Raw genomic sequence first — 22816 nt, 5'->3', positions numbered from 1 at the left:
TCAGCCCCAGGCTGGTACCCCATGTGCCGCAGCAGCTCAGCCCGGTTCGGTGAGCCTGAGGGGGCGGTGAAGGATGGACAAGACAGATGAGAAGAAAGCTGGGTCCGGGTGGGACGCTGTCCTCTCTGATGGAGAGGCAGCCGCAGCCTGAAAGCTGAGTATTTTATGGCAGATCCCACGAGGCAAAGCAAGGGCGTGGTCAGATGTTTACAACATTCTTTTTTTAAAAAATATATTTTATTGATATTTTACAGCGAGGAAGGGAGAGGGATAGAGAGTTAGAAACATCCATGAGAGAGAAACATCGATCAGCTGCCTCCTGCGCACCCCCTACTGGGGATGTGCCCGCAACTAAGGTACATGCCCTTGGCGGGAATTGAACCTGGGACCCTTGAGTCCGCAGGCCGACGCTCTATCCACTGAGCCAAACCGGCCAGGGCTACAACATTCTTGTGGGTTTCCAATCTACTCAATTACATGCACCTGAACTCTATCAAGCCCACATCACTCAGGCACGTGGGGCCACAGGTTCCGACCATGGGGTGGAGCTCACAGCCACAGCCTTTGGCTGTCATTGTGCTGGGAGGGCGCCGCCCTCCACGCTGGGACTTGCACGTGGCTATGCCGTGAGAGGACTGTGCCCTCTCATCAGTCCGAGGCTTGAACCTGTCCGAACGCTGTGGCCGCTCTCCACATCTTGGCTATTGTAAATAATGCTGCTAATGAACATTGGGTGCACATCTTCCTGATGGGTGTTTAAAAAACAAAAAAAATTACCGATTTTTTTACAGAGAGGAAGGGAGAGGGAGAGTTAGAAACATCGATCAGCCGCCTCCTGCACACCCTCCACCGGGGATGTGCCCACAACCAAGGTACATGCCCCTGACTGGAATCGAACCCGGGACCCTTCAGTCCACAGGCTGACGCTCTATCCACTGAGCCAGACTGGCCAGGGCCCTGATGGGTGTTTTGGGATCCTTAGGATATGTACCCGGAAGTGGAATTGCTGGGTCAGGAGGCAGTTCCATTTTTAATTTTTTTGAGGAAACTACACTTTTGTCCAGCAGTGCAGGCAGGTTTCCTTTTCTCCACATCCTCACCAGCACTTGTTGTTTGTTGATTTGTTGATCGTAGTCAACTTTATTGTGTATGTGAAGAAAAGGTCAAAGTTCATCTTTAAAAAAATGTATATCTAGCTCTTCCAAAGAAATCCTTTCTCCATTGGATTATCTTGGCCTTTGTATTAGTTTTCTATGTATGGCTGTGGCAATCCATCACTACAAGTTTGGTGGCTTAACGATAGCAGGCGTTTGTTTTCCCCCAATTCTGGAGGCCGCAGTCTGAAATCAAGGTTTCTGCGGGGCTGCGCTGTGCTGTTATGCTCCTGTTTTTCTTTTCAGAAATGCGTGACAAATGTGATTGCTTGGTTCATTTAGTATGCACTAGGACAGTAGTTTGTAGCATATTGGGCGACTTGACAGTTTTTTAGTGCACACCGCTAATTCAGCCATACGTGTTAGATGGGCAAAAACGCTATTGCAGCTGCGACAAATTGTCACAAACTTCATGGCTTAGAACAGCGGTTCTCAACCTGTGGGTCGCGACCCCTTTGGCGGTGGAACGACCCTTTCACAGGGGTCGCCTAAGGCCATCGGAAAACACATATATAATTACATATTGTTTTTGTGATTAATCACTGTGCTTTAATTATGTTCAGTTTGTAACAATGAAAATACATCCTGCATATCAGATACTTACATTACGATTCATAACAGTAGCAAAATTACAGTGATGAAGTAGCAATGAAAATAATTTTATGATTGGGGGGTCACCATGAGGAACTGTATTAAAGGGTCGCGGCGTTAGGAAGGTTCAGAACCATTGGCTTACAACAACATGAATTGATGATCTTTCCGTTTGGGAGGTCAGATGTCCAAAGTGGGCCTCCTTGGCTGTAATGAAGGATTTAGCAGGATGGTGTTCCTTGTGGGGGCCTTAGGGCAGAACCTACTCCCTGACTCTTCTCACTTCTAGGAGCTCCCCACATGCCTTGCAGCAGCACCCGCTTCTATCATCACAGCCAGGCAAGTCTCCCTCCAGCTGCCACCTCTCTGATTAGGACCCTTCAGTCTCAACTGTTCCTCATTTAAGAACTGCTTTGTGCTCACTCGGACAACCCATGTCAATCTCCCTATGTCAAGGTCAACCCATGTACCTCCTTAATTCTGTCTGGCATCCGAATTCCACTTTGCCATGTGACCTGTCATATTCACAGGTTCTGTGGGTTGGGAGGTGGTTATCTTTGTGAGAATGAAATTAATGTGCCTACCGTACCCATTCATAGAGAAATTAGCTCATTCATAACAATTCAAAGGGAAGTTACTATTATTACCATCCTCTCTATAAATTGTGAAGCAGTTCAAGAAGAGTCATTAAATTCTTTTACTGGAGTAACTGCACATCGTGCACAAAGGTCAGAGAACATTCTAAATTGGAAAAAGATCACTTGATCTCTAAATTTCAGCCAGAAAATTTCCCAAGGGTGGACTGCACTTCCAAGTCCAAGTAGATATTTTTCTCCTTTCTAGATTACTAAGAACACATCTTATCCGTGTTTTGTAAGTTACAATAACTCATGTGTTTTTACATATTTTACCTGTTAGAAAATTGGGGTCAATCTTAAGAATCTAATGTGAGTAATCACTTAGTACATTGCTGTGCATAATAAATGCTAAATAAACACTATTTCTGGCAGCCTGTTCGACAGGGTGGGGGTTCTCAGTGAGGGAGTGAAGGGCGGAAATGCCCTGTCCCTTGTCAGGCCGTCGGTGGAAGAAGTGGCAGCTCCAAACCCGTGCGTTCATCACAGGGAGTCAAGGCTGCAGAGAGTTCACATAAAAACTAATTTTTAAAGCAGTATTTTCTTATATCCCCAACATACAATTGAGTCAGCTCCTGCTTAACTCAGTGAATGTTTGACACCATAAGAAGAGACGGAGAGGCCCTAAATAGGCTTGGTTATCGTACACTTTGAATGACATCTTCTGGAATATTGGAAATAAAGTATTTTATGGAGGATTGGGAAAGGTGATTTGTTCTTCCCTAGAATAATGACTATATATATAGATGTACACTGTTCTTATAGTCTTGACATCCGTGGAAGCCACAACTCAAAATGACTCAGCAAATGCCGTGGAGACAGCAGAAGTATTTTGAAAGGTATTGCCTGAGGGGTTTCGCTCTGAGACCAATTACACACAGACAGGCTTGGTCTGTGCCTTCCCGATGTATTCTAAGAATTTATGGCAGCACAGGGGCTTGAAATATCAGAAAATTTGATAGTATGTATATTCCATTATTATAAAGCAGTACGTGTTAAATGCTTGTCTCTGCACATGCATCTTTTTGTGTGTGGATTAAGACAATTTTAATGCCATCATTATCTAGTTTCACTAAATATTGAGCATACTCCTGGAGCACTGCAGCAGTTCAGTGAAATGCATCTAAAGAATACAAACAAATTCACGTAAGACAAATTAAAAACGGAAACGTTTGAATATCAAACCTGGAATTTCTGATTGTTCATGCAGAGATTTTACTTAGTCTGAGCCATTGTATGCTCTTCTGCTAGGTTTTTCTAAAACCCTTGCACCTCTTCTATGTGACCAAAATTCCTTCTTCAGATGCCTCAGTCCAGAACAGTCGAAATAATGGACTGACTTTTCTGATAGGGGAGATGGTTGCCTGGGCAGCTTTTTTTTTTTTAAATATATTTTATTGATTTTTCACAGAAAGGAAGGGAGAGGGACAGAGAGCTAGAAACATTGATGAGAGAGAAACATCTACCAGCTGCCTCCTGCACACCCCCTACTGGGGATGTGCCCTCAACCAAGGTACATGCCCTTGACCGGAATTGAACCTGGGACCCTTCAGTCCGCAGGCTGACGCTCTATCCACTGAGCCAAACCAGTTAGGGCTGGGCAGCTCATTTTTTTTTTCAATCCCCACCAGAGGATATTTTCCCATTGCTTTTCAGAGAGGGCGGAAGGGAGGGAAGGAAGGGGGAGAGAGAGAAACATCAATGCTAGAGAGACACGTGGATGTGGTTGCTTCCTGCATGTGCCCTGACCTGGGGTGGGGAGGGAACCCACAACCCAGGTGCGTGCCCACATCCTGGAATCAGACCTGGGAGCCGTCAGTGCCCAGGCTGATGCTCTAACTACTGAACACACTGGCCAGGGCTAGGTAACTCATTGTTAAGTTCTGAGTAATTTCTCAGGCCTGGGGCAACATTCCATTTTATTCTCCATTTCCTCTGTTACTGCATGCCGGGGCCTCTTTATTCCCTTTCCCTTTCCCTTCCAACTCCACTGCCACTCAGTCTTTGAAGAGATTTCTTTCTCTTCGAAACGAGTGGTGAAGCGAGTGAGGCCGGGTTTACCTGGTATTAGGTCCCGCGACTAGTTTCCTTAACGCAGGGCCCTTACAGGTGATGAAGGCTCCAAAATCCCAGGGAAGTTCCTGTAGGCTGCAGTCTGCCCTGTCTTTGGACTTTATGCTTTTCCAAGTTCAGCTGACTTGTTTACCAAGGAAGCTTGAGGGTAGGACAGGGTCCCTTTAAAGCACTGGTTCTCAACCTTCTGGCCCTTTAAATACAGTTCCGCATGTTGTGACCCAACCATAAAATTACTTTTGTTGCACCAAAACCGGTTTGGCTCAGTGGATGGAGCGTCGGTCTGCGGACTGAAAGGTCCCAGGTTCGATTCCGGTCAAGGGCATGTACCTTGGTTGCGGGCACATCCCCAGTAGGAGATGTGCAGGAGGCAGCTGATCAATGTTTCTCTCTCATCGATGTTTCTGACTATCTCTCTCCCTCCCTCTCTGTAGGAAAATCAATAAAATATATTAAAAAAAAATTACTTTTGTTGTTACTTCATCACTGTCATATTGCTACTGCTATGAATCGTCATGTAAATATCTGATATGCAGGATGGTCTTAGGCGACCCCTGTGAAAGGGTCGTTCGACCGCCAAAGGGGTTGCGACCCGCAGGTTGAGAACCGCTGCTTTAGAGGGTCTTCTCTCAGGGAGATGACCTGTGTTTGCGGCTGGACCTTTACTCCAGCGCTGCCCGCCACACTGCCTGTGAGGGGCCCGTGGGCGATCCTCCTGTAATTGTATGGCACGCGTGGGGTCACAGGCCTGGGGTCTGCCAGGGGCTGGCCTGGTGCTGCCTCTTTCAGTTGCTTTCCTCTCCTGTGGTTGGGGGCAGTCATTTAAGCAGAGAAGGCACCTCCTGGGGAAACAAATCCCCTTGGCACTTTTTAAAAACTGGGAGACAGACATTCAGACTATTCCCACAGTTCATGTTGCTCTTTACCATTCCGTCGCTATCTGCTCAGCATCATTTTCCCTACTGAAGTACTGTTCTAACTGCTTAGTACTTTTATGCACCTAGATGATAAATGATAAGAGGGTGAGCTATAATAAAAGTGTAATATGTTAATTAGACCGGACATCCTTCCGGACGAAGCTGGGGCTGCGAGGGAAGTCCCAGTCCTGGGTGCCAGAGGGAAGCCGGTGCTGGCAGCCGGGGGAAAGAAAGCCTACGCTAAAAAAAAGAAAAGAAAAATAAGCCTACGCTTGCTCGAATTTTGTACATCGGGCCTCTAATCTATGTATATAAAAGGCTAATATGCTAAGTGTCTGACCATTCAACTGGTAGCTGTGATGCACACTGACCATAAGGGGGCAGACCCTCAGTGCACAGGCATGGAAACATGGAACAGACTGATGAACCTCAGTAGGAAGGGGGACAGGGCAGGGTGGGAAGAGATTAACCAAAGATCTTATATGCATACTAGAGGCCTCTCGCAATCTGGGACCCCTTGGGGAGCCCTGTCCCTGCTGGCCAGGCCGAGGGACCCCACAGGTGCATGAATCTGTGCACCAGGCTGGTTTCGGCTGATCCCTGTGTTATGCCCCAAAGGGTCCCAGATGGCAAGAGGGCATAGGCCAGGCCAAAGAACCCCACCAGTGCATGAATTCATGCACCGGGCCTCTAGTAAGATAAAAAGCCAGGTGTTGGACACACCATGTTAGTGGTGGACAAGACTTTGTGTTGGTTCTGAGTTCAGTACAAGTTTTTCCAAGTTGATCTCATTACGTTAAATCCAGATATATCAGACTTTTTGCCCAAGGCTTAGGACAGTGAAAGCCAATTAAATTCCTAAGAATAACTACTATTAGTGGGAGTATAAATTGCCTTCCCTTTCTCCGTGAGGATGGCGTGTTTTCATCCTCTAGGTCTTGTTTAACTATAAGGAAGACCTCCTGTCCTAACTCATGGGCCCTTCCCTCTCGACCTGAGGGTCCTGAGGATGTCAGCTCCGTGGGAGCAGGCGGTCCAGCCGGCTCCCTGCGCCCTCGGTGCTGCCACAGAGAACACACCCAGACGTGCTGAACAAATGAAACTCATGACTCTTTTGGGGCGAAGATTTATTTTTAAAGATCATGTTATTTTATTATTTTTTAAAATATATTTTTATTGATTTCAGAGAGGAAGGGAGAGTGAAAGAGAGCCAGAACCACCACTGATGAGAGAGAATCAAGGATCGGCTGCCTCCTGCACTCCCCCCATTGGGGATCAAGCTGCAACCTGGGCAGGTGCCCTTGCCAGGAATCGAACCCGGGACCCTTCAGTCTCAGGCTGACGCCGTATCCAGAGCCGAACCAGCCAGGGCGCGAAGACTTACTTGAAACAGAAAACTTTAAAGTACATATTCCCGCCTCCTCACCCCCCCATTTATTTTACATATAAACGGAGACATTGATTTTGAGCCTCATTAATGTTGGGGGACATTTTATGTAAACGTTTCGTGTTCTATAGAAATTAAAACTTTAGAATTAAAAACCAACACCCACCGACACGTTAATTTCGCCGCGTTCCTTCCACACGCTGCGAACTGGGGTTTCCCGCGTTCTGGCCGGAGCCCGAGTTAGGGGGAGCAGTGGGGGGCGGGGCGCCTGGCTCCCTCCGCCCTCCAGGCCCAGCGGGCTGCGGACCGGTCCCCCGGGGTCCGCGGGGCGCCGGCCCAGGTGCGCGCTCGGGGCGGGCCGAGCCGTTTGAACCGGCGAATCCGCGCTCGCCCGGCCTCCCCCGCCTCCGGGCAGGTGCCCCCGGTGGGCTCGGGTCCCGGTGCCACCTCCTCCCTCCCGCCCGGCGGCCGCCCCCCGGGGGACGAGGCTCAAGTTGGGGACCCGCGCGGAACCCCAGCCGCGCCGCGGAGGGAGGCGCCCCGGGAGGAGGGGGAGGGCGGAGAGCCGGGCGGAGGGCGGGCCGGCCGCTCGCACTTCCTGCGCCGGGCGCGCGGCTCCCCCCGCGGCGGCACCATTTCCTGGACGGGGGGGGGGGGGGGCGGGCCGCACCACGCGCGCCACGGGGCGGGGGGGGGCGCGGAGAGCCCGGGCCGAGGGGCGGGCGGCCGCCGGACGGGGGGGGCGGGCCGCGGGGTTCCCGGCGCCCGGGTCCCGCGCAGGAGGCCGTCGGCGGGCGGAGCCCCCGAGGCTGAGCCGGGCCGGCGCCCGTGGCCTCGCCGCCCGCGCCCGCCCCCCCCGCGCCCCGCGGTGGTTCGGCCCGGAGGCCGCGCCTCCCCGCCCGCCTGCCCCGAGCGCGGCCGGGCGGAGCGGCGGGCAGCATGTCGGTGGCGTTCGCGGCCCCGCGGCAGCGCGGCAAGGGCGAGATCACGCCCGCCGCCATCCAGAAGGTGACCGGGCCGGGCCGGCGGAGGGCGCCGCGGGGAGCGGGCGGAGGGGGCGGGTCCGCCGAGACCTCGCGTCGGGCTCCTCGGGCGCCGGAGCCCGTGACCGGCCCCTCGGGGCGCGGGGAGGCGGGACCGGAGGCCGAGTTACTTCGGGTCGCCCCGCCCATCGCGCCGCGGCCGCTCCGCGCGGACCCGATGGATGTGGAGGGAGGCCGAGGGGAGGCCGCGCTGCGCGCTCTGGCGGAGTTGGGGGGCTCCCAGGAGAACTTGGGGGCTCCATGGAGAACTTGAGGGAGCTCCCTGGAGAACTTGGGGGGCTCCCTGGAGAACTTGGGGGCACTGCAGGAGAACTTGGGGGACTCCATGGAGAACTTGGGGAGTACTGCAGGAGGACTTGGGGGGCTCCCAGGAGAACTTGGGGGCTCCATGGAGAACTTTGGGGGCACTGCAGAACTTGGGGGGCTCCCAAGAGGACGTGGGGCGCTGCAGGAGGACTTGGGGGCTCCCTGGAGAACTTGGGGGGCACTGCAGAACTTGGGGCGCTGGAGGAGAACTTGGGGCGCTGCAGGAGTCTTAGTAAAGTGAGGGGGCGGTGAGGGAGAGCCTGGGGCTTCGGGGTTACCGAGTCCCCTTCTCCATCCGGAGCCACCCCTTACGCGGCACATCCGCGGCAGCCCTGCGTGGAGCGCCCCGCCCAGGCTCTGGGCACAGGGAGCCCGGGCCCTGCCTCGCGGAGCTGGCAGCGGGGGTCCCAGTCACCCCACAGGGAGCTACGGTCCCCGGGGAGGGCACGGGGGCGGGGGCGGGGGGGGGGGCCCCGTGAGCAGGGCGGCTGGCATCTCCTGCCACCCTGCAGGAGCCCGCAGCCGGGGTCTCCGTTCGCCTGGAGGGTTTGGGTGTTGTCCTGTGCACTGGGGCGGGATGAGCAGGGATGAGCAGGGAAGAAAAGTCCGCTTTTAGTACTACTTGTCTTAGGGCACCATCCTATGCTAAAGAGATTTAAATAGATTTACACATTTTTTTATTGAATTTCCTGGGTGACATTGGTTAATACAGTTATACAGATTTCAGGTGTACAATTGCAGAACTCACCGTCTGACATGGACTGTGTGCTCACCACCCAAAGTCAGGGCTCCTGTGCCCCCTACCACACCCCATCCCGCTCCCTCTGCTCTTGTCCGCCTGAGTTTGTATTTTTTGCTTAATCCCTTCACCTTTTTCTCCAAGTCCCAGGACCTTCCTCTCCTGGGACAGCTGCCGGTCTGCTCGCAGCTTCTGTTGACTGTCAGTTCTCTGTCGTTGGCATCGGACGGCTCCCTGGCTGTTGCTGTATCTTGTGGACTGACCGCTCGGGGTGGCTGTAGGCAGTGTTTTCATGTAGTGAACGGGGCTGTTTGCAGCCTGGCCCACAGCTCTGAGTACGCACACGCGCGCACACACACACACAACATGTTTGGGGGCGGACGAGAATTTCTATGTTTGGACTGTATCGAAGTCCTGAGTGCGCCTCTCTTTTTCCTACAGTTATTCTTACATACATCTGAAGGTATTTCTCTTGGGTGATTAATTCGGGAGATGCTGGTCCATTCGTTTTCATCCTCAGCTGAGAAGGAAGAAATGGGTTCCAGATTAAGTGCCCCAGTTCTGTAGGGTGAGAGATTGATTTTAAATGAGACAGACATTCCAACGAAGTTTGTTAGTGGAGGAATCTGCTGAGAAGATAATGTTGTGTAATTGTTCGGTTGGACTAGTGCACTGTAAGGGTATATTTTTGCCATTCAATGGTTCTATGTAAGAAATAACTGCACTTTTCAGAGAGGAATGTCAATATATATATATATTTTTTCCAGCAAGTGAAGATTATGGTTCACATTCAGAAAGAAAAGTCACAGTTAGTGTTAAATGGATCTCGTTTTTCATGAAAAGAGTTGCACTAACTACATTACGGCATTTTCTCCTTGGAGCTTTCGTGGACGGGTGGGGCGGGTACCGGAGAAGCAGTTACTCCTGCCCTGGATCTTACAGATAAATCTGAGACGCTGACAGCTGCAGTGGTTTGCACAGGATAGCAGAGGACACTTGACTGGTGGGGAACACACAGTACAGTGTCCACACGGCGAAGTGCGGAATTGTGCGCTGGAATTAGCTGGCCTTTTGCTGCACCACGACCCTTTCCTCAGGACCAGTTTGCTGGGATGAATTATTTAACCCTTAAAGCCAGAATTGCCTTAATTGTTATAGGATGATAGAAAGATATAAATTGGTATGCTTTTGTTTTTAAACTTTTGGGACAACTGCATTGTAAGGTAAGCGCACGAAGTCAGCAATACATGTTACACGTACACAGAAATTGTATTGGATTCCATCTTTGGAGAATCACAAAACCATGATGTGTGAAGCTTAGAAGCTAGCAGCTCCTCAGGCCTCTTGGGCTGAGTTTCCTGTGTTTGCTTCATTCTGGATAAGGAAACTTTTACAACTACTGAAAAGCGTTGGAATGATACAGAGCCAACGTGGACTCAGCTTGTCGTCTGAACAGGCTACAGCTGCCATGACATTTAGCAGAGGTAGTGAAGTATTCCCTTCTCAGCTGCAGGTAATGACTCAGGGAGAATAATTGGAATAGAGTTATTAAAAATTGTTGGTGAAGCATGACATTATGCCCGAGGTATGAAATAGGGTTTAAAAGACCCGAGTGGATTCGGCTCCTGTGTAGATAGACATTTCTAGAAATCTGAAGGATTTAAAAATTTTTTTACTTGATACACGAGATGTACAATAAACGTTTTCTGATTTTATTTCAGATGTTGGATGAAAATAACCATCTCATTCAGTGTATAATGGACTATCAGAATAAAGGAAAGACCTCAGAGTGTTCACAGTAAGATGGATTTGAAATTTAAAAAATTTGTATTTTTCTGCGTTGGTTTACTTTTCTTTTTAATAACACTTTATTGAGATCTAATTCACATACCATACAATTCACCCATTTTAAAGTGTGTAATTTAAGGTTCTTAGAATATTCATAGAGTTGTACTACTATCACTTTAATCAATTTCAGAACATTTTTATTATCCCCAACAGAACCCTTTTACACAGTAGCAGTCACTCCTGTTTCCAACCCCTAATTTCTTACCCCCTGACAACCACTAACCGTTCTGTCTGTGTAGATCTGCCTGGTGTGGCCATTTCATTTAAATGGATTCATATATTGTGGGGTATTTTTGACGGACTTATTTCACTTAGCACGTTTTCCAGATTCATCCTGTAGAACCATGAATCAGGACTTCCTTTTCATTGCTGACAATCTTTCCTTGTCAAGAGCTATGCCACATTTATCCCTCAGGGATAGACGTTTGGGTTGTTTTCCCTTCTTGGCTACTACGAGTAATGCTACGATGAGCATCAGTGCACACAGTTTTGTGTGACTCTGTGATTTTTCCATAAGGAAAATTTGTTCTCGGGAATGGACTGGGTGCTAATTTTTCTTACGCTTCTTATCCTGCATCATAGCATAAGGACTTCACATTTGTGTGTGGTCTGATTTGTGGAAAAGTTAGGCCTTCACGGACATAGGACCCTTAGTTATAGCCATATATGTGATGGAGGAAGCAGAGGTCAGGTCTAATACATAGAGAACTAACTGGTCATCACTCTGAGAACGCAGTTGGAAGTGTTATGTTGGAAGTAAACAGTATTCCTTAGGAGAGTGCTGGAGTGGAACAAGTTGAATATGTTATCAAACGTCTAGAACAGTGATGGCGAACCTTTCGAGCTCGGCGTGTCAGCATTTTGAAAATCCCTAACTTAACTCTGGTGCCCTGTCACATAGAGAAATTTTTTGATATTTGCAACCATAGTAAAACAAAAATTTATATTTTTGATATTTATTTTATATATTTAAATGCCATTTAACAAAGAAAAATCAACCCAAAAAATGAGTTCGCGTGTCACCTCTGACACGTGTCATAGGTTCGCCATCGCTGGTCTGGAGCAACACCAGCCGGTAGAAATGCATTGTGAGCCACATGTGCACTTTTACATCTGCTAGTAGACACACTAAACAAGAAGGAACAGGAGAAATTAACTTAAATAATGTATTTTATTTAACTCCTTATTTCAAAAATGTCACTTCAATATATAATCAATATAAAAATATTAATGAGATAATGTTTTTTCTTAAAAAAAACATATTTTTATTGATTTCAGAGAGGAAGGGAAAAGAGAGAGATAGAAATATCAATGATGAGAGAGAACCAATGACCAGCTGCCTCCTACATGCCCCCTACTGGGGATCAAACCTGCAACCCAGGCACATGCCCTTGACCGGAATCGAACCCAGGCTGCAAATGCTCCATCCGCTGAGCCAAACCGGCTAGGGCTAGTTCACATTCCTTTGCTTCATATTAAGTCTTTGAAGTCCATTGTGGATTTATTCTAAAATAGCATCATTTTGGATGGTCACATTTCAGTGTGTGCCTGGGAACGCCTAGCCGTGGTCTGGGGAGGCGGGCAGTAACCGCAGCCGGCGAACACCCAGTCGCTGCCGCTGCGGGGGAAGGAAGAGTGGTCCCGCCTCCTCTGCATCTGAGCAGAGCGTGGTGGCTGCCCGTGGGGTTGCGGTTTTGACAACATGGAGCTGACAGGGGAGGCAATAAGCACACAGTTCCCGTGACCTTCATTCCGGACCTCAGAACAGCGTGTGCACCGAGGGAGGCAGCACGGCCTCGCTGCTTCATTGCCTCCGCTGTGCAGTCTCCTGCAGGCCGCGCCCCACACTTGTTTCCTTTGTAAAAGGCCAAAAGAAGAGCTTTTACTTGGTAGAGTTGGTTTGAGGAGTAAGCGAGATAGGGAACTATATAAAATTCACTGTAGCAGCATCGAGCACAAGGGAACCTCTGAATCTCTCATCATCTGTACGGGTAGTTAGCGGGATTACTTTGCAGAGGAACTAGGAAAAAATGAAATGCTATTGATGTTCAGGTGCTACATCTCTTACTAGCCTTGAGAAATGGTTTCGATGCTGTGCGTGCCCAGGCAGGTGGGGAGAACTAGTGTGTACTGATACTTGTCTTGTTTTAATAGGTACCAGCAGATGCTGCATACGAACCTGGTCTACCTGGCCACGATCGCAGACTCGAACCAAAACATGCAGTCTCTGCTGCCCGCGGTGAGTCCCTCCGGCAGGGCACAGGCGTCCGCACAGGCCCCGTGTGCGGCACAGTTTGTGCAGTGACTTCTGAGGTTTGTTTAAACCCGGCCCCGCCCCCCAGAAGAGGAAGCTGTTCACCTCGGTGACCTAAGGGTTGGATGTTTGCCTTCGGGTTTGATTTAATTCATCTGGAATTGATAAGTCTGTAGTATTTCAAAGCAAACCCAGGTGTCTCATAAGTTTACTTGTAAATACTTCAGTCTGCCTCTTTATCAGATAAGGACTATTTCCACCAACAAAAGTAACCAACGGTTCTTAATGTCCTGTAATACCCGCACTGTCTATGATTTTCACCAGTTATTTGAAAAATCCACTGATGTCGTCATGATTGTTCACCACAGAATCCAAACAAAGTCCACATGTCGCATCGATTGATGTGTCGTAAGTCTCACTCCTTCTGTATCAGGTGTCTTTTCTGTTCTCCATTTATTTGTTGAACAAACTGGGTCATACATTGTGTAGAATTGCTCACATTCTGGACTTGGCTGATTTGACCTTCATGGTCCTAGCACATGTTCTGTCCATGGCATCTTCTTTCCTATAAACTAATAATGAGAGCTTCGTGAGAGGTAGGTTAGTTCTGTAGTTCATTGGTGGTGCTGTGGTTTGTCTGCATCAGGAGGAACGTGGTTGGCTGTTCCATTTTTGGTAACGGGAAGTCTGAACTTACAGGGTTTTGTATTTTTAATGTGTTTAAATCCATTGCAGTCATTCTCTGGTCCTCAGGGTCTGGCGTCTGTGGTGGTGGGAGCCCCTTCAGTGGCTCCCGTGTCCTGCGGTGGTTGCAGTATCTTGTGGCGACTCTGCTTTGAGGATTAGAGGATTTGAGGGAGAGATCAGATTGATTATATGTTTGTCCCAGAACTGTTCTGTCTGTGCTGTTTTCCGAGTCCTTTTTAAGTGGGAATTGATATTTAGAGACCACAATTTGTATGTTTGGGGCATTCATTATTACTGCGTTTTCATTGTTTCTTAGGTGTTTTCAGTGGACAGAACTAGGAAACACATTTTTTTTTTTAGAAAAAGAAATAAAATACTGGATTAGTGATATTTCCCCTTCAGAGAAGGTTTTTTACTTAGCTTTGGTATTATGTGTTAGTATCTCTTTCGTCTTACTCTAAAAATCTTGGTACCTTATGACATTATTGTAGTTATTTATTAGCTATATACTACTATCAGTAAAAAATAACTTTAATATAACACTACCAAGTTTACCACTAATAGTAAGGTGCTTCTCCTTAAGATGTATCCTACTAAGGTTATATAATTAGTAAATTTTGTTTTGAATCTGAAATAATTCTTTGTGTGATGATTGACATGAATTTGACCAGCTGAGTAGAATTTGTTTTTGTTAATAACTGTGTGAGGAATAGGTGCCACTTTATTTGTTTCCACATGGATAGTTCTCTGTCCCAGCATTATCTACTGGACAAACGAAAGTATCTTTCCTTCATTTGTCATGCCATCTGTATCGTGAATAGCTGGCGTCCACATACGTCTGTCTGATCTCTCTCTCCTGTTTCATTGGTCTGTTTTTATAAATTCCACAGTCTTAGCACACTTGGCAAGTCTAGTAAGTCTTCATGTATTAAAGAAGTTCTTTACTCATTCCTTATTTTTTTCAGAATAACTTGGCTATTACTGCTTTGTGCTTCCATGCACACTTATATTTCAGCGTGTCCAACATAATCCTCAACGTGACCCAGACATTCCCTGGCCGCTAAGTCAGGTGGGGGAGAATGGATATTTTTACAATAGCGAGTCTTTCAAATAACGATCATTGTCTATATTTTCATTTATTTAGTCCTTTGATATCCACCAATGGAGTTTTATGATTTTCCTGCAGAGGATTTGCACATCTCTCTTAGGTACTTCATGTTTTTTTTTTTGAGGCAATTCTATAGAGTCTTTGCGTTTTAAGTTTTATTTTCTCTGATTGCTGTTTACATGGAAATGCAGTTGATTTGAATTTCACAGTCTTGTTCAACCCTTATTTCTAATAATTTTTCTGTAGATACTTTCAGTTTTCTGTATTCACAACCATATTATTTATGAATAATTGGTTTTGCTTCTTTCTTCCAATCCTTACACCTTTTATTTCTCTCTCTTGCCTTGCTCCTCTGGCTAGGACCTCCATACCTTCCGAGTAGCCGTGGTGAGAGAGGACTCCTTATCTGTGGCTGACCACAGGGGAAGCTGTCCCTGGTTGACAGAAGTGCGATGCGTGCTGTAGTGTTTTGTAGATAATGTTTCATCAGGTTAAGGAAGTTCCCTTTTGTTTCTGTTAAGAGTTAATATATTGAATGAATGTTAAATTATGTTTAAATACTTTCTATTGCATCTAATGAGATCATAAGTTTTTCTTTAATCTGTTAATGAGGTGAACTACATTAATTTACTTTTTAATGGTCAATCTTGATTTCTTATAATTAACATACTTTTTCTCTGGTCTTGGTCTTAAAAATTTGCAGTATTCAGTTAACATTTTGATCAAAATTTTTATGTCTTTGTTCATTAGTACAATTGACCCTTAATTTTTTTTTCTTAAAAAGCCTTTGGTCTTTTTTGTGAGGTTATGCTAGCTTCATAAACTGAGCTGGAGAATTTTCCTAATCTGGAATAATTTGCATAATAGAGCTGCGGTTTCTTAAATGATCGTGTAATTCTTTGAGAAGCCATCTGGCTTTTCTTTGTGACAAGGCTTTTACTTAATTTCCTTGTTTTAGGATAATTTATATACTTCTGTGTTTTATGAGTTGCCTATTTTTATAAATTGTGCTTTTGAACATTTTATCTAACTTTTCAAATTTGTTGGCATAAAGTTTATGAAATAATGATATTTAGTGTCCTCAGCATATATAGCGATATTTTCCTTTTTTGTTTCCACAGTTTATTTGTACCTTCTCTTTTAAAATATATTTTTTATCTCTCTTGCCTGGTGTTTATCACATTTTTTTTCAAGTCTTTTTAAAGGATCTTTTTGTTTTGATATTTCTCTGTTGCAGCATTTCTCAGGACTTTTTGTTTTCAGAACCCCTTCACATTTAAAAATTATTGAGGATAACAGAGCTTTAAGTAGACTATATATATATTGAGATATTTGTTGAAAAAATATTCACTTAAAATGGACAATAAAAAATGAACAATAATAAACCTATTGCGTGCTAATATAAAATTCTTTAAAGGAAAAATGAACTATATCTTGAGAACAAATTTAGTGAAATGTGAATGACATTGTTTATAGTAATCTTGCAAATTTCCTTTAAATGTTTGGCTTAATAGAAAACAGCTGTATTGTTATGTCTACTTCTGGATTTGATCTAGCTTAATATGTTTAAGTTGAAGTAGAGTAAGATCTGGTCTTACACGGATGGAGTTAGGAAAGGGAAGAATGTTTTAATAGCCTTTCAGATTGTTGTGAATAATCTGATAGTATAGCAGATCCCAACAGATGTGTTTTTTAAGGTTAATTGAAGTATGAAATCTAAAATCATATCTTACTGATACATTCAAGTTCATTGGTCTATCTTGCATTTTGGATGGGTCTTTTACTCATGCATGATTTTGTAACATCATGCTTTGGTCATTCAGAAAATAGAAGGTCACTGAGTATGCACTTCTTCTAAACATGGACATATTTCATTATATGATACCCAAAACCACATTTGGTAAATCACCATGTTACCGCCGTCTCATCAGAAAAGTCTCTAATGTTAGGGAACTTGAGTGCAAGACAGTAGCTAATAAGTTTGCCAGATTCCCAGTTCTTGCTTGAAAAGTCAGCTGGTCCTTGGCTGCAGATGCTGGGAAGGTGCTGGTCCATGGAAACGACTTGGATTGGCAGGCCGCGCTCATTGCGCTCTCCCCTCACTCTGATGTGCAGCACATGTGGCTGTTACTTGGCCACTTGTCACACAGAATGTTTAACTGACATGGAGCACTAAATAAATGAGTAGTTTTTACTGCTCCCTCAAGTACATTCTTAAGTAAAAATGGCCTTTTCTTCGTTTAACTGCTGTCTGTGGCGGTCAGGAATACAGTGATTTCCAGTCACTGAATACGTCTGGAGGGTCAGTGTTGAAACTTGACTGATGTAATGCCATTCACTGAGGTTGAGTGTATGAACATGTCTCTTCATCGTGAAACAAGGCTGAAAGCTGATTGGAATTGCTTATCTGGCTTTCACTTAATTCATTATGAGTATAAGTTTTAAAAATCCCTAATTTAACCAGATATACGTACTTATTAAAATTTAAATTTATTAAAGATAGTTTTGTTCAGTAGATGTTCTGTACAACAAATTAAAGTCTGTGCTATTCATAAAATTGATTTAGAGTAAGCTGTATATTTTTATTTTCTAAATGCATTTTTGGCGATGCTGCCTACACTTGACGTTCTGAGCACTGTGGCCAGCACCTGGCCACCTGTTGTTGCACAGGCTTCAGCGGGAACGGAGCTAGTCAGTCCTCAGGCCGTGGCCGTGCTGGGCGCGTCGGGGAGGTGCGTCAGTGGCTGAAGTTTGGTGCAGCGTTCGCTGCTCACAGGTGCGATCCCAGTGCAGGGAAGGCACCGCTTCCTGTGGCACGCCTTGAAGATGAGCACAACGTATTGCAGTCGTCATTTTTTTCATTTATAAATTTTAACTTAACTTTTAGCATACTTAATATTTTGATTCAGTTAGAACTTCAAAATCTACAAAAAGGCCTTACAGATTTCTACTGTCATCTCTATCTTCTACCTGCTTTTTATGCATGTCAAAGCCAATATAGATACAGCAATGGGCAAAAGTAGGTTTGCAGTTGTGAATACATGAAACACAGTGTATTCTTCTATCATTACTTATTAGTTATTGTGTTATTTACCATAGAAACACCTGTATGCCTACTTCGGCCCCACCCTGTCGTATAAATTACCACATCAACTATCTTATATTGAGATAAGGAAGGCTTTGTTGAGAAAAAGGAGAAAACTAAAGAAGATACTGATTTGATTCTTTCAAAAATGTAAAATAAAATCTAATATGCCTGTAAGGTTTATAAATGAGATTAAAGACAACACGGTGTAATACATGGTATTTTAGAATACTGTATATGTGAGTACATTTGAAACACAGACGAAGTGGTCAGGTCTGCGAATGGTGGGAACTTTTACAGGGCGGTAGACCTGTGTTTTGTAGAGAATTGATTTATGGGGCACACTTCTCTGATTCATATATTACAGGTAGTGTTTTGCCAGTATTGTAGCCTGTCTGATCTTGTCACAATTCTGTAAAAAGTCATGTTAACTATTTGCTGGGCAGTACATATGAAATCCAGAAGACTGTCTAGTTGAGTCCAGAGGTGTAAGGAGATCGGATACCTCTTCCTAGGCGGAGTGTAACTGTTAGTGTGTATGTTTGCACACGTGTGTCTGTGTGTGATTGTGAACTTGTGCTTGCAGACTGTATGAGATGAGTGAAAGCAGCCTCTGCCCCAGGGAGCCTAAGGATCGCCTCTCGTTTCTGGAAATCACGCATCTGCTCCCCTCCAGCGCAGCAGCACTTCTTGCTGTGGAGCAGGAAAATGGACCTAATGTTGGAAGTGAAGGAATTCACTCTGATTTGCATAGGATGAGTACAGAAAAGTATTTGTACAGGCTGTTAATTTAAACATTGTTTATAGTAGGGAAAAACAGACCATGACCAAGTTTGAGGGTGGGTTAAAACTGTTACAGCTTATACCAGCTGTGGGCAAACTACGGCCCGTGGGCCGGATCCGGCCCGTTTGAAATGAATAAAACTAAAAAAAAAAAAAAGACTGTACCCTTTCATGTAATGATGTTTACTTTGAATTTATATTAATTCACACAAACACTCCATCCATGCTTTTGTTCCGGCCCTCCGGTCCAGTTTAAGAACCCATTGTGGCCCTCGAGTCAAAAAGTTTGCCCACCCCTGGCTTATACAGTTGAATTCTATATATTTTCCCCCGCCCCCCTGAATTCTGTACTTTTGAATGAAGTTGAATTATGTACAGATGAAGAGTAATGCCTACAGTAGAATAAAAGAAATCACAGCGGAGTGTGACCATACTGTCAACAACTAAACACACACACACACACACACACACACACACACACATACACGAGTTGTCAGGCCTTCCTGGAGGTGTGCATATGAAGCTTTTAGCAATGGCTCCCATTTTCATTTTTTTCTGTTTTTTTTAACGGCTACACATTACTTTTGTAATTTAGCCAGATTGATGTAAATGTAAAAATAATATAAAAATACATTCAAGATTAAACCATTACCTCTTCCTGTTTTTAACGGATGGTTGCAGCGCTATCTTTAGGAAGGCTTAGTGTCTATCTCCCCAAGCTTCAGGAGTGGGTTTGTTGTTGGTTTTATTTTTTATGTTCCGGAAGCATAGTCCAGAGAATTCTCCTGGTCTGGGAAGAAGGCACTTACTTTTCTTTAAGATTGTATGGATCTGGAGCGACTGTTTGGTGATTAGCATCATCATAGTATTTCAGAGCCGAGGAAGTGTGAATCCATCACCTGAGGATGTGTTTTTATTGATTTTCAGAGAGAGGAAGGGTGGGGGGGAGACAGACAGACAGACAGACATCTATCTGTGTGAGAGAGAAACATGGACCGGTGGCCTCGCATATGCTCCCCGCCTGGGGATCGACGCTGCAGTCTAGTGATGTGCCTGCCTTGGATCGAACCTGCCACCTCTGTGGGTTTGCGGGATGATGCTCCAGCCGACTGAGCCACCCGGCCAGGGCCGGAGCTGGGTAGTTCAGTGTTGACTTGTTATCGTGGCAATGTTTGCTGTTCATAAACGAAAGGTTGGATTTATGGGGAACCTGTCACTAAACCCTGGAAAGTGTTAGTAGGTGAATCATCTTGGACCCTAGTTTCTTAGGAAATTTGGAAAATCACGCTGTGAAAACAAGTGGGTGATGATCAGTTAGGGAAGTTCAGCTTGTCAGGCGTACAGCGGGGCTGGCTGCTGTCTTAGCGCTGTGGGGAGGAGGGGCAGGAAGACAGGGCGTGGATGAGATGGTGACCTGAGGAAGTGAGCTGGTTGAAAGCCTGAGTAGATGCAAGGCCACCCATGGCGCCCCTGACACTTCGGAGAAGTCTGGGAGATGGTCCCCCATGCGTCACAGACGCGTAGCGCTCATCTTTGGGAGACTGGCCTTGGACCGGCAAGTGAGGCAGAGGGAATGCTGATGGGCTTTTGCAGCTGTTCTTGGTTGACTAATCCAGGCTTCCATTTGTGTAAAATACTTGGTAGTATTGTATCTATACCTCTCCTATTTTGATGCTTTTTAAGTTTATGTGTCATTTTGGTGCCTCCTTGTGGGGAACTTTATTAATGACACCTGTATTAACGATAGCTATACAGATAATGATTATTAAACTAAAAGTTGTATTTTGCAGTGTGATATTTTATATTTTAAAGAAACATTTAAAATAATTTTATTGTGAGAATAATTTTTAGTTTCATGGTAAATCATTTAAATTGTGAGTTTTTTCATTTATTTACTAAATATTAAGTTTCTACTATGTGACAGGCAGTAGTCGTTAGGTACTTTTTAAAACATCAGTGAACAAACCAGACGATATTCCTGCTCCCTTTGGTTTTATATCCTAACAAGCAAGGCAGGCATAATAGTAACCGCACCGCGTGCCTTGTTAGATGGTAGGAGCTACCGAGAAGGGAAGCAGGGCAGGGAGGTGGGGGGGGTGCTGCAGGTGGGATGGCGTTGCAGCGGGAAGTAGGGGTCAGGCGGGCCTCCCTGAGGAGGGGCATTCGGGCAGAGCCCGGAGGCGGAGTGTCTGGAGCAGGAACCGGGCTGGGAAGGTCCTGAGGCCCAGGGCCTGGGGTTCGAGAACATGGAGGTTCCTGTGACTGAACATGATGGTAAGAACGTTGTGTGGACAGGCCCTATCTTTTTTTTTAATCCTCACCCGAGGGTATGGTTTTACTGACTATAGGGAGAGGGAGGGAGAGAGAAAATCGATGAGAGAGAAACATCAGTTGGTTGCCTCCTGCGTGTGCCCGGACCAGGAATCCAACCCATGACCCTTGGGTGCCCGGGATGATGCTCCAACCAGCTGGACCCGGGCCAGGCGACAGGTTCCACCTTGTAGGCTTTTTCCTCCAATCTGGTGAGGGCTTTGGTTTTACTCTGAAGTTGGAAACTCTTGGAGGATTTTGAGCAGAAGAGTGAATGGTAGATGTTAATGCCTATCCTGACTGCCGTGCGCAGCATTCACTGTGGAGGGGCTAGGAGTCCAGTGGGGAGGCCATGGCAGCGGTCAGCGCGAGAGACGTGCCGGCGGTAGCTGTGCCGCGTGGTGGCCGAGGAGGCAGTGGCCGACGTGGGCAAATTTCACACTTCGAGAAATACAGAAGACTTGTAACAGTTTAACTTCATTTTCTCTGTTTTCTGTGTTAGTCTTGCATATGTTTTATATTTATATGAATGGTTAAGCCATACAGGTCATTGCTACGGTTGCTTTGAAAATCCATATTCACTTACACTCACCTCTACATTCCTTTCTATGGCTTCCTCTCGCCTGTGCTTCCGTCCGGGGTCACCTTCCTTTAGCGGATGCGCTCCCTGCAGTTGCAGGGGGTTCGCAGCTTTTGTCTGAAGCTCGTGTTTCATCTTCGGGTTTGGAGGCTTTCCTCGGTGGAACTCTAGGTGGGTGGGTGTATTTTCTTTAAAGATGTCACGTTATTATTTTGTGTCTGTTGCTCCTGATAAAAATGGATTGTTAGTTGCACTGCTGTCACCCTCAGATAATGTGTTGTATTTCCCGGCTGCTTTTACGGTTTCTCGTTGACTTTGGTTGTTTAGGGCTTGGCTCTGATGTTTTAGATTTTTTATCACGCTGAAGCTTGTAGAGCTCCCCACGTTGGCCAGGGACTCATGTGTTGTTAGCTTTGGAAAATTCGTTACCATTCTTCACACATTATGGACGCTTCATTTTCTCTGCTTCTATAACTCCAGTTGGATGTACATTATTAGACCCTTTCACCATCTTTTATGTGTCCTTACACTTTTTGTGTGTTTTCTCTACTTTCTCTGGGCATGCCATGTGCTTCTGTACGTATGTTTTCAGTTCACCAATCCTCACTTTTGCTCAAACTAAACTGTGTTCTTAATCTCAGTGATACTTTTCGGGTCTGGAATTTCTGTTGGGTTCTGAAGAATCCTAGGACTTTGCTGAAATTCTCCATCTCTCGTGTTTGTTTTCTTGAACATACCAGTCACGGTTATTTTGAAGTCTCTCCGATAACTCCAGCATGTGATGGCCAGTGTGTCTTTTTCTAGTTTTTATTTCTCATGGTTGTCCATTTACTCACTTTTTTAAAAACTCAAATTTAATTTGTCATTTTAACCCTGTAAAGTATATAATTCAGTGGATTTTGGTATATTTACAGTTCTGTGCAATGGTCATCCCTACCCCAAATTCCAAAATATTTCCATCACCCCAGACTGGAGTTGGCTGTCAGTGGCTGCTCATGCCCCAGCATCGAATCTGCAGCCTGTGTTTTGTCTCTGGCTTTGCCCTGTCCTGGACATTTCATATCGATGGGGCTGTACAGTGTGTGGCCCTTTGAGCCCGACTTCTTCCGCTGAGCAGAGTGTTTCCGAGGTTTGTGTTGTAATGTGTCAGCTCTTCATTCGGTTTGTGACTGAATACTGTCCCGCTGTATGGGCATGTGCAGCACATTCTGTGGTCCGTCATCAGTGGATGGACATTTATTCCCCCCCCTACCTTTTGGCCATTATGGATAATGCTGCCATAGCGTTGTGTACAAGGTTTATGTGAATGTATTTCT

General features: G+C 45.8%; 1 protein-coding gene across 2 annotated transcripts in view; it reads left to right on the top strand.

Moving 5' to 3' along the window:
- The first annotated feature begins 7612 nt into the window (after positions 1-7612).
- SS18 (SS18 subunit of BAF chromatin remodeling complex) overlaps positions 7613-22816 on the top strand; it is a 36806-nt gene continuing 21602 nt past the window's right edge. For both annotated transcript variants that reach the window (XM_036322197.1, XM_036322196.1), the window contains exons 1-3: positions 7613-7765; positions 10567-10643; positions 12848-12932. In XM_036322197.1, the coding sequence (XP_036178090.1) occupies positions 7697-7765; positions 10567-10643; positions 12848-12932 (231 nt within the window). In that variant the 5' untranslated portion in view covers positions 7613-7696. The remainder of the gene's footprint in view (positions 7766-10566; positions 10644-12847; positions 12933-22816) is intronic.

Source organism: Myotis myotis, unplaced genomic scaffold (assembly GCF_014108235.1).
Source record: "Myotis myotis isolate mMyoMyo1 unplaced genomic scaffold, mMyoMyo1.p scaffold_m19_p_9, whole genome shotgun sequence".
NCBI lineage: Eukaryota > Metazoa > Chordata > Mammalia > Chiroptera > Vespertilionidae > Myotis > Myotis myotis.
The sequence above is the reverse complement of the archived record's forward strand: the minus strand, read 5'-3'. Positions and strand labels throughout refer to the sequence as shown.